This window comes from Phalangium opilio, unplaced genomic scaffold (assembly GCF_054372755.1).
Source record: "Phalangium opilio isolate 3A_F unplaced genomic scaffold, DU_Popi_V2 ptg000013l_1, whole genome shotgun sequence".
NCBI lineage: Eukaryota > Metazoa > Arthropoda > Arachnida > Opiliones > Phalangiidae > Phalangium > Phalangium opilio.
The window spans coordinates 13,889,386-13,901,657 of record NW_028324148.1 but is presented as its reverse complement, the minus strand read 5'-3'; the positions used below and the strand labels follow the sequence as shown (position 1 = coordinate 13,901,657).

General features: G+C 38.0%; 1 protein-coding gene and 1 long non-coding RNA gene across 6 annotated transcripts in view; one reads left to right on the top strand and one right to left on the bottom strand.

Moving 5' to 3' along the window:
• rg (A kinase anchor protein rugose) overlaps positions 1 to 12,272 on the bottom strand; it is a 165,267-nt gene that overhangs the window by 7,197 nt on the left and 145,798 nt on the right. For 3 of the 5 annotated variants that reach the window (XM_089864700.1, XM_089864701.1, XM_089864702.1), the window contains exons 30-40: positions 9,141 to 9,243; positions 8,389 to 8,504; positions 8,027 to 8,280; positions 6,532 to 6,877; positions 2,812 to 2,996; positions 2,570 to 2,747; positions 2,294 to 2,374; positions 2,078 to 2,233; positions 1,828 to 2,016; positions 1,657 to 1,755; positions 1,390 to 1,586 (exon numbers count right to left, since the gene is read on the bottom strand). In XM_089864700.1, the coding sequence (XP_089720826.1) occupies positions 1,390 to 1,586; positions 1,657 to 1,755; positions 1,828 to 2,016; positions 2,078 to 2,233; positions 2,294 to 2,374; positions 2,570 to 2,747; positions 2,812 to 2,996; positions 6,532 to 6,877; positions 8,027 to 8,280; positions 8,389 to 8,504; positions 9,141 to 9,243 (1,904 nt within the window). The remainder of the gene's footprint in view (positions 1 to 1,389; positions 1,587 to 1,656; positions 1,756 to 1,827; positions 2,017 to 2,077; positions 2,234 to 2,293; positions 2,375 to 2,569; positions 2,748 to 2,811; positions 2,997 to 6,531; positions 6,878 to 8,026; positions 8,281 to 8,388; positions 8,505 to 9,140; positions 9,244 to 12,272) is intronic. The other 2 variants (XM_089864703.1, XM_089864704.1) reach the window with 1 other exon arrangement.
• On the top strand, positions 3,621 to 6,537 carry LOC149709352 (uncharacterized). Its single transcript, XR_016381353.1, has 3 exons — positions 3,621 to 4,860; positions 4,939 to 4,991; positions 5,406 to 6,537. It is a non-coding gene; the product is annotated as an uncharacterized LOC149709352 (long non-coding RNA).

The window sequence follows — 12,272 nt, the reverse complement described above, 5'->3', positions numbered from 1 at the left end:
ATGTCAAGGTAATCACTCAATATTCTGGACTATCTCTGCCGCATAATCACTTGACATTCTGGACTTAAGTCTTTCGCGCAATCAGCCAATATTATATAAGTAACTAAGCCCAAGTAATCAACCAAAATTCTGGACTATATTTTACCTGTAATTGCCTTATATGTCAAGGTAATCACTCAATATTCTGGACTATCTCTGCCGCATAATCACTTGACATTCTGGACTTAAGTCTTTCGCGCAATCAGCCAATATTATATAAGTAACTAAGCCCAAGTAATCAACCAAAATTCTGGACTATATTTTACCTGTAATTGCCTTGTATGTCAAGGTAATCACTCAATATTCTGGACTATCTCTGCCGCATAATCACTTGACATTCTGGACTTAGTCTTTCGCGCAATCAGCCAGTATTATATAAGAAACTAAGTCCAAGTAATCAACCAAAATTCTGGACTATATTTTACCTGTAATTGCCTTATATGTCTAGGTAATCACTCAATATTCTGGACTATCTCTGCCGCATAATCACTTGACATTCTGGACTTAGTCTTTCGCGCAATCAGCCAATATTATATAAGTAACTAAGCCCAAGTAATCAACCAAAATTCTGGACTATATTTTACCTGTAATTGCCTTATATGTCAAGGTAATCACTCAATATTCTGGACTATCTCTGCCGCATAATCACTTGACATTCTGGACTTAAGTCTTTCGCGCAATCAGCCAATATTATATAAGTAACTAAGCCCAAGTAATCAACCAAAATTCTGGACTATATTTTACCTGTAATTGCCTTGTATGTCAAGGTAATCACTCAATATTCTGGACTATCTCTGCCGCATAATCACTTGACATTCTGGACTTAGTCTTTCGCGCAATCAGCCAGTATTATATAAGAAACTAAGTCCAAGTAATCAACCAAAATTCTGGACTATATTTTACCTGTAATTGCCTTATATGTCTAGGTAATCACTCAATATTCTGGACTATCTCTGCCGCATAATCACTTGACATTCTGGACTTAGTCTTTCGCGCAATCAGCCAGTATTATATAAGTAACTAAGTCCAAGTAATCAACCAAAATTCTGGACTATATTTTACCTGTAATTGCCTTATATGTCTAGGTAATCACTTAATATTCTGGACTTCACATTTCGTGCAATTACTAAGTCCAAGTAATTAGCCAAAATTCTGGACTATATTTTTCCTATAATTACCTGATATTCAAAACTACGATGTCCAAGTAATCACCCGACAATTAAAACCACCCTTACCCCTTTATAGCCCGATTAAACTACAAGTTATATAGCGAATATACCGTCAATATATAGACATAAAATTACACTGGCTACAGTTGCAAGTTAAATAATGAAACAATTAGGTACATACCTGAATATCATCATGATGCGATTCAAACCTCAACTGCTTTCCATTAATGGTATAGCCCGCGATATTACCATGATCATAACAAACCACAATCAACCCTTCCCTCGACAAAGTGCATAACTCTGGCGATTTAAAATATTCCGGAGCCTCTAAGGATCGAAGCAGATCACCACTGGTAGTGTGAACCAAAACTGGACCAGCTACAAATACGACAAAACATGATATCAGATCCAGCACATAACGAAATGCTAACACTTATCAACCACTTACCTTTGGAACCACTGACAACGAGACCAAGCTCTGCCGAAACAACGATACAAGTTATTTCTCGTTCGTGTCCCGTCAGTGTCGCTCTCGGCGTGGGAATATCTTTAATTATAATTAAATTTAAACAATTAGGCTTAAGTTCGTATATGTTAGGGTTTAATCGAGACAACTTACGAATGGCATCCTTACCCGGGCAATTATTATCACCAGCAACCGATTGAATTCTGGCATTCCAATGCCATAATAAAATCGTGCAGTCTTCGGATCCCGATGCAATATAGCAATCGGAAGTGATATTGCACTCTGACCTGGCCAAGCAAGTCACGACACCAAAATGTCCGTAGACAATTTGAATGATTCGAGCTGTAATTTGAACGAATTCATGTCGAGGCTGTTGACGATGTTTATATTTATTTAAATTTACCCGAATCGGTTGAGAAGACTCGGAAACTATTGTCCCAAAATCCGCAAGCGATCAAGAAACGACTGTCAACGGTCGTTACGAAGCAACAAGAACGCATGCGCAGTTTTTGACTGAAATTGTCTCCCAAATGTCGTTTGTGAGGCGCCACATTCATCACTGAATTTGCAACAATTAATTTATTACCAATGGTCACCAAACGTTGATGAGATAACATACTTAATAAGGGATCCATGGCTAAAGGTAACTGATTAGGCGAGTTCTGAGATGGGTCCGAATATGGTGACTGATGAAAAGGACCTTTCAAGAAAATTTTAACATTTTAACGCGTTCCTTTCACTTTCTAAGCAAAAATGTTTTTGAAGCACAAGCCCCAATTGGCACAAACAATGTTAGCAAATCATTAAGATATTTGGGCAATGTGTTTTTTTGAAAACACTTGAGTTAATGTGCAAGAACAAGGTGTGTCTTGAGAGCACAGTAGATGTGACTAACCTGAGAATCCGACATTCCAGCGATTGACGGCGAAGTTTTGATTGCAGGATATGGTGACTACGGAGGGCATGGGCAGTTGAGGGTATGTGTTCGCCGAAATGTGACAGATGGGCGAATTCGACAGGAACTTCATGATCATGCAAATCTCCTCCGTTATCGGTGAAAACATCATGGGGCTCTGTTCAATTAATTTAAACGATTAATTCTTGTTAATGAAAGGATTCTCAATTAGGATGGCGTACAATATGCATAGCTGAACTTCTTGGCGGGTGTGGCTCCATCAGCAATTGGGAGGGTGTTTGTCCAAAATTCTTGATTTGGTTTTCAATGGCCTCTTTCATGATAGGGTCCTTCATATTCTCCAAGTCCACACTTCCTTCGTACGTTAAATAGTAGAAGATATTCGTAGCTCTCACTGCCTCTGGTCCTGGAAGCGCAAAAATAAAATATCGATACGTTCAGATTCAAATTCACCGACTTTCCAGGTTTTCAGTAACTATTTCCTGTAATTTTCGCTGATGTTTTTGGGCCGAAAGCTAGTTGTCAATGTTTGCATTTGTTTTAAACGAGTCAATTAACCCTTCAGATTATGTTTTAAAACATATTTATTGGAATGTGCAAAGCTAGAACGTTCAACGTTGCAATTTTCGTAAACTCAAGAAATCTTCCCGACTAAAATCAAATTCCCTGATTATATTAGGAGCTGTAGGTAGAAGCCAATATTGCTTTCTGTGAACTGCGAAAACGTTTGCTTCGATTTGCCTACTGCGAACGCGGTGACAGACACACACACACAGACAGACACGTCCAGTGTAATACCTCTCCGTGACGTCATCGTCACTCGGAGAGGTAAAAAGAAAAACGCTTCAAGTGATGCACACTCCCAAGTCCACAGTGATATGTATTTACATACGCGTAAGATAACGTAATGAAAATGAAGCTTCAATGGCTCCCAACTCCATCTTGAATCAATTTAATTCAAATTAGTGATCAGATGGTTTGGTCCCTCCCAAAATCACCCTTAATTTCTCCGCCAGTTATTTCCCTTATCATGGTTTGGAGGATCTACAATTCCCGGGGTACCTACTCGAATCCAAGAGGAATATAGAATATCAACTTGAACCCTGATGGTACTCAGCGCCATCTACCCCTAAAATCTAACAGTCTAATCCCTCCCTACAAAAAGAAGAGACCCGCTTTCTCTTCCCGAACTTACGAAGGTCTCTTTGTCCACTCAACAACACTGAAAACAGAGAGACATTGCGGTTATTCAAAGAACGGGGCTCTTTATTGATGGGACCCTATTCGCCAATGCTAGATGGACAGATGAAGTAAAAGTTTTAAAGCGGACTATTACGCATTGGAGCCGCACTAACGCGTTCCGACGTTTTTCTAAATCCGATCGTGCACTATAGGGTAGTAGGGTTGCACTGTCTGGACTAAGGCGGGGTTCGTTCTCTCTTGAAACGCTCAGTTTTTATCTGACGGATGGATCTGAATCAGATATTCTGTATCTACTCTTGGTGGAGGGTCGCGAGGACCCGAGGTTAGCATATAGAAAAAGAATTCCCTACCTACCCTTAGAGCTAGCTACCCGGCGCCAGATAAGCGCATTTGAAGAATATATAGTTACGGGGATGGTTTACTCGTCTCAAAGAGAGCACACATCTTCGTTGCTCGTCGTTTCTCGTACCTTGACGAATAAAAGTGTACCAATATGCCTAATTAATTCCTAGCAAAGCACAAACAACCAGAAATCAATATAGCTAAAACCATGGTAATGGTAATTTTCTCTAGCTAAAACCAAAACCAATTAAAAGTGGGTCTATTTGCGATTGATATCTGAAACCACGAGGAGTGAATATTCAGGAAATGAGTTGGTAATGGTTCACAGTCTGTTAGGGCCGATTTATCTCGGGGGACCTCACAAGCGTTACGAATCGACGAGGACCATCTTCACGCCTATTTCCAGCATTCGGTTACCAACGCCAAAGTTGCTGATAAAGAACCCCTGTTCCCCAGACCATTAAAGCTTCCAACTCGCGCTAAAACACTCACAAAGCCAGCCAAGTTTTTAAGTAAAAACTACATCATGGTGCATGCACTTTGGTAAATGAAAACAAACGTTTGGTTTCACACCAAAGACTGATAATGAAATGGGAGAGCTTCTAAACTATTACCGTCCGATAATAACAACAGCCCATATTAAGACTTGGCAATGTAAGAATAGCCGTCTTATGTTTCACAGCTTTTCATTTAGTCGTGAAAAGGAATTTTATACTGCAACTCTAGTACGTTAATTGCTAGTATTTGCTTTTAAGGGACAATTAAATAGCACGAAAATTAATTAATTTTTTTTATTAATTTAGACCATTAAAAGAACGTCAAAATCATTAAGTAAAAATTGGCCCTTAAAATTCATGTAAGTTTTTCATAGTTTCGTAAGTTGACATGTTAAGCCTAACGTGCACGATGCTCTTTCATAAATAAAAACCGCACGCTGTCTGCTAAAGGTCACGTGGTGTCGTATAGACCCAACCAACAAATAAACAAGTTGGCTTGGTCTCGTCTCCATCAAAGGGATATGATCACGTGACTACCACAGTTGACTGTAGTAGTGACGAAAATAAATTTACATTTTTTCTAGTCTCGACAGAGTCTGACTCTTGGGGTAAAAGCGGTTCTGCGCATGGCAAAATCAAGCCAATCAGGTTATCCCTTTCTCGCCTCAAAACCCGAGATCGAGATCTGTGCCGTTATAAAAATTCAAAAGATTTGTTGGTTGGGTCTATTCATGGAATCATCTACTTAAGTCTAAATCTATTAAAAACAATAGTCTAGCCACTTCATACTCCCTTTAAAACCACAAGCAACGTGCGGCATTCGTAATGAGTCAAATTGAAATTCCGGCATTTTGTGACGTATCATCTTCTCAAAATGGATTGAAGTAATTTTGAGAGCTTACGCGAAATCTTTTAGGGTTTCTTCTTTTGAAACAAAGCGTGTCTAATGAAGTGGATCCATTTTTTTTTCTTATTCCTTACATTTAAGCACTATTTCCCTCTCAAACTCTAATTGGCAGAATTTAGGCCTAGTTCTATTTTTAAGTAGCAGTTAGCGCACAGTCCTAAGATAATAGCAGCACTTGGCGTAGGCAGACTTTTAATGGAAAAAGTGCTTGGAGAAGGGAGACCCGCCGGAACCAGTTAAAGGCTAATCAATTAGTTTCGCATTGGGAAATCGGTAGCTTTTGGCCTTTTACACTCTAGAGGGGGAAATTTTGACATTTTTGTCGAAAGCGTGATATTCATTTAGATATACTTCTAACATCTGCGATGAGGGGCTAGTCACTCGTATATTTTACCGTAGATGGAGACACAGTTTTGACGTCATCACCAACTGAACTTAGTTATTAGACCTGCTCTGTTTAATTTACTATATTTTTTTCATTTTTAATCCCTGACTTGGTTGATATTTTTAAAAGATCCCCGACTTGGTGAAATTCTTAAAATTCGGCGACTTGGTCGAAATTTTTTTAAAAATTACTGACTTGGTTGAATTTTTTTTAAAAAAAATCCCCGATTTGGTTGAAATTTTAAAAAAAAATCCCTGACTTGGTCGAAATTCTTAAAAATCCCCTGACTTCCCGAATTGGTTGGAATTTAAAAAAAATCCCCGAATTGGTTGAAATTCTTAAAAAAATCCCCTGACTTCCCGAATTGGTTGAAATTCTTCAAAAAATCCCCGAATTGGTTGAAATTCTTCAAAAAATCCCCGAATTGGTTGAAACTCTTAAAATCCCTGACTTGGTTAAAATTCTTGCTTGAATTTTCTTCAATTAACTTACCTGATTAAAATCATTTAAATTCCCTGATTCCTCCCTAACATTTCTCATCGTTCTTTAAATTCTCCAGAATTTCACTGACTTGGGTTAAACTTGTAAAAAAAGAAAATTAACTGACCTCTTTGTTTGTATCCAAATATGAGATCAATCCACTGATGCAACTGACAAGAGACAATCTCCGACTCCAAGGCCATCCTGTTAATACGGACAAAATGTTCTGGGCCATTGGCCCAAGGTGGTAAAGCGACATCGTCGACCATCGTTCCGTCTTCTTGCTTGCCTAAGCGGTACCCGTTGCGATTGACGAACATTTCGGGTAAGTAAAAGAACTCCGGGATCAGTTCCTTGACGTCCGACGTGTCACGCTGGCAGTTCTTCCAGGCTTGCGCCAGAGATGAGAACATGCGGTTAGCGTGGTCGAATTTACCTCCTTGCAACGACAGGAACATCGTCGTGAAGGGTTCCTATTTGAAAAACAAAAGATACGTTAACTCCTTCAACTTAATTGCTCTACTACTATTTGCTAACAGATGAAAAACAAGATGCACACGACAAGTTACAAACTTCTCCAAGATAGTTATTTAGCAATAAATAAAAACAAGATGCCCACGACAAGTTACAAACTTCTCCAATATAAATATTTAGAAATAGACAGAAAACAAGATGCCCACGACAAGGTACAAACTTCTCCAAGATAGTTAATTAGCAATAAATAAAAACAAGATGCCCACGACAAGTTACAAACTTCTCCAATATAAGTATTTTGGACGAGACAAAAAACAAGATGCCCAAGACAAGTTACAAACTTCTCCAATATAAGTATTTTGGACGAGACAAAAAACAAGATGCCCAAGACATGTTACAAACTTCTCCAATATAGTTATTTGGCAATAGATAAAAAACAAGATGCCCACGACAAGTTACAAACTTCTCTAATATAACTACTTAGGAATCGACAAAAAACAAGATGCCCACGACATGTTACAAACTTCTCTAATATAACTACTTAGGAATCGACAAAAAAGAAGATGCCCACGACGTGTTACAAACTTCTCTAATATAACTACTTAGGAATAGACAAAAAACAAGATGTCCACGACATGTTACAAACTTCTCTAATATAACTACTTAGGAATAGACAAAAACAAGATGCTCACGACAAGTTAAAAACTTCTCTAATATAACTACTTTGGAATAGACAAAAACAAGGAATAGACAAAAACAAGATGCTCACGACAAGTTAAAAACTTCTCTAATATAACTACTTTGGAATAGACAAAAACAAGATGCTCACGACAAGTTAAAAACTTCTTCAATACAGCTATTTATTAATAGACGAAAAACAAGATCCTTAAGACACGTCACGCACCCATTCAATGTGTTCTATAGCTTTACAAGTAAAAGTACTAATTGACTAATATCAAATTTACAAAACATTTTATGGCGGAATCCAATTAATCAATTGAAAATTAAATAGATTAAGCAACTCGGTCATCTTCTAACTTGAATTTAAAAAAATTACCTCACTTCCTGCCACGTAGGCTCAAAACAATACAACCGAAATCCCTTCCCATTTTCCAAGTTAAAAACTCAAAAAAACACTTTGTACTTACGATTCTGACGAGCCAGTTGAGTGTAAAGGCTGCCGTCGAGTAATGTGTTCCGTAATGGAAGGGTGGAATCGTCTCGTGTTCCCATGACTGGTAGCGCTCCTCGAAGAAGGCGCGTCGACTTGGGTTCAAAGCCCCGATTGGCTTGGACAAATCACGGTAGTTGCTGGGTAAGCTCAAGTCCAGTTCCGGTGATTCGTAGTTCGTCAGAACCCACGGGAAAACCGGATACTGATTCAAGTCGTTGTACGTCCGTCCTACAATTGTTAACAAAAAGAGAGATTGAACACTAATTATTAAAGAAATTTATACATAAAAAAGATGACTTAGGCCTAATTATTGTTTACGAATTTTCAAAATCATACCCGCAATTGTGTTGAGAAACATGAGATATTCGAAATTGCTGATGTCTCGACGTTGCCATTTTTGAGTCATGTTTGACTGCTGGAAAATTTGGCGCGGTGACATCAGAGAAGCCCGTCTGCAAATTGTAAATACGTTAATGTCAGACCCTCAGTGCATGAAGCAAGTTAGTAAAACACTGATTAGAACTGAACTGAGCACTCTAGGAAATAAACTTCTACTAAACTAAAATCTATTTTACTAAAGCAATGCAAAGACCTATTAACTTAAACATTAAGCCACGCCCTTTTGTCGTCTGCTTAATTTAACGATATCGTGCAATGTTTCGTTATAGCCGCAATTAAGTAACACACTACCATATTAATGTTTCTATTTAAAGGGGCTGTAAAGTGGGCATCACCGTTTGGGTAAAATTATTTGGAATATATCATAGCCACCACGTGAATGAGGAAAGGCGTGGCTCAAGAAGCACACTTGGTTTTATTTCAAAAACTAAAACTTCGGGGAATTGGTTCTGCAATCTGGCGAAATACAAGGCCTAGGTGTCCGGTCCCACAACATGTGGAGTCTTTGTATCATTGCGTCACGTGGTACCTGTGACGTATTTCAAATAACTTTTACCCACCCGTTGAGGCCTTCTTTACAGTCTCCAAAAGGTTACTCTTGCAAATAAAACAAGTTGGGAAACCAAAATATACGTCCTCTCCGAGTCGAGAGAAAGACTACCTACAAACTTATTTGAAAATAATCATACCTGGTTTGTGGTATTCCGTATTTGACGCCTACCCCGACGCAGGGCAGGGCCTTGACGACCTTCTTGACGGTCATCTGGTCTTGAAAGGTGAACATCAAAGACGCTGTGGGGGGACAGAGAGAGAACAGAGAGAAAGACATTTTAAAATTGTATGACCAATGACCCAATCCCTATTGTTGACAAAAGACTTCTTACTGGCTGAAAGAACACAAACAGAACACAACTAATTAAAGCATACATTAAGAAATTAAGAAATAGAAAGAGTAATTAAGACTGTGCCCAAAAAGACGATTAGTTTTTAAAGGTGAAAACAGACTTCCCAGAAACATTAGTGTGAGTGTTACAGCGACATCTTTAGTTATTAGTGAAGCTAAGTGATTTAATATTTAAGCGTGGAAGATTAAGATAAGTGAAGAACGATGTTTCAGAAACTGGTTATATACAATGTTAGCGGCCATCTTTGAAAATGGTGGCAAAAAAAAAATACCAAAAATGTCCTGTTACGTAGGGTGTTCCAGAAAGGAACAATGGTTCAATGGGAAACCAATTTTACGCGATAAATAGTTCCCTCATCATTACTCTATTAGCGAAGGCGCATGCATGCGCTTGTGCATTTTTGTCTCACGTCAAGACAATCAAGGTTTGTGTCTTGATTTCTGAGGATTTAGTACTACCAAACAGTTATATAATTCACCCCGCGGTGCGATGCCCATCTGAAGTTTGATGATCGGGAGAGCAAACAAAAAGGGGATCAGCCTGGGAAGAATTATGCTAAATAACTAACTGTTAAGAGGATATAGAGTGTCACCCTTCTCTATTATACCCTTCTGATATAAGTAATTGTATCTTCGGTTGGGTTATGGACTTCTGGTATCTTTTTAAGTGGTTATCCAGTATATTTTTGTCGAAGATTTACATCGGTTGAGTCAAAAACCGGAAGCTGTCATTGACATAACTGGATATTGTCAAGACAAGGCGTCACCAAGGTTTAGGGACGGTTTTCCCGAATTAATTTATGTACGTATTTCCTAGTCGGAGGTCCTAAAAATTTTACAACACTACACAATTTTACAACCGGCGAGCTAAAAGTTTCGAGGCATTTCCAGACAGTTCTCGGACCATAAGTTCATAAGATATGTTCATTCCATAAGTTTGTCACTGGTAACTTAGAAACTGGAGCTTGTAATTTTGAAGTGAGTGAGGTAGGTCATAGATTCGAGGAGGTAAAGAGAGGGAGGCCTGGTGGTGAGGCGCTGCTGTCAAAGGCTTAGTAATGCAGACTAAATAGGACCTAGATGGAAGTCCTAGCTGCAAAATTAACCAACACCGAGTGTAGGACTTCAATTGACTCGCTTCCGTCGTTCTCCTTCTCGAACTAGTTATCTCGAGCTGTAAGTCTCTCAGTAGCATTACGAAGTATAGGTATTGTCATACTTATGGTAGGAACGTATCACTTATAAACTTATGGAGACAATTACCGCAAACAGATGTATAGTCGACACGAAGACCCCAAGTTTCGTGGATCTTCATTTTTATGTTCAGGCGCCCCAATAAAAACGTCCCAATATACGATTCTAGGAATGTCCCAAAAAGACGCAACGCGAGATTGCACCGCGGTAGAAGTTGCTACAACAACGGACATTGCGAATTTGTTGCCATACGTTTAGTGCATGTTTAACTGCGCGTTAGATTCTCCAGTTGGAAAATACTTTTATAGAAATGTCCGAGCTAGAAATGTCTCATCCTGTTTGTCATCAAAAGTTTTATTGCCTGGTGATGGTAGTCATCTTCCCCCTTCGTATAATTCATTTCAAGATAAGACTATGGTCATAAGTCTGAATTTAACGGACGCAGTACCGAAAGTGATGTCTGAAACTCTGAATAGGTGTTAATATATTAAGGCCAACGCCACTTCAAAAAATAATTTTAATAATGATGAGCGCAAATCGATATGATATCGGAGGGATATGACACTTTAATCGATATTTCGGTTAGAGCTTATAATTTATCGCTTTTTATCGATTAAATGGTTTGATCGAGGTTAATTTATCGATATATCGGTTAATAATCGGTATAAATTGGTTGGTAATCGATAAATATCGGTTGGCAATCGGTTAAAAATTCGGGTGATTGATATCGGTTTCATCAGGCTAAATAATCGTTATAAATTCGGTCGATATTGGTTACATCAAGTTAAATATTCGGTCAAAATCGGTTTCATCGCAGGTTAATCGGTAAAAGTTCGGTCGATATCGGTTTTATCAGGCTAAATAATCAGTATAGTCTATATCGGTTTCATCAAGTTAAATATTCGGTAAAAGTTCGGTCGATATCGGGTTAAATAATCGTTTGTCTCGCCGAGTTGAAACAATCGGTTAAAATCGGTATCGTGTAAAACTTCGATATCGGCATCATTATCGAAATCGGATAATTTACAATATCACGGTCATCACAAAATTTTACCATATATTACCGAATATTAGCACACCATAATTTTACCAATGGTAATTTACTGGGTATATTACAATTGTAATTGAAAGCACGAAATTAAGAGTACTACCGTTGAAAGTTACCACACGTTACCCTTAGTCAATGTAAGGTAATTGAAGAGTAAACTAATTAGCCACTAATTATCAGTTGCTTTTGCGAATAATTTTAGTATTTAGTTAATTACTATCATTTTCTCTGTACAATGATTACGGTTTATGCGTAATAATTCCACCATTGTAAATGGCAGAGTTAATGAACCATAAAAAACAGGTACAGCGTATAAACTGATTAAGAATGCTTCTTGCAAAGCTAGATAGAGTACCAACTTATGAAAATAAACTTAGGCTATTTCGAGTATATTTTGAAGCCAAAAAATAGCTACGCTATACCTAAATTTACGATTGCAATGCTAATGTTATAAATTAAGTCAGGTTCCGTGCATGCTTTTGAAGCTGTCAACGTTTAATATTACCAGAAGTATATAATACTTCTCTTCTATTATCCCCTTCTGATATTACGCATTTGACTTTGTTATACAGAGGCATGCGTGTTAATGTACAAATGCATTAAATTAAATAAATTAGACAGAAACTTCAAGAGAGACAATTAGGGAAATAAAATAATTAAACAATTAATTTCTCT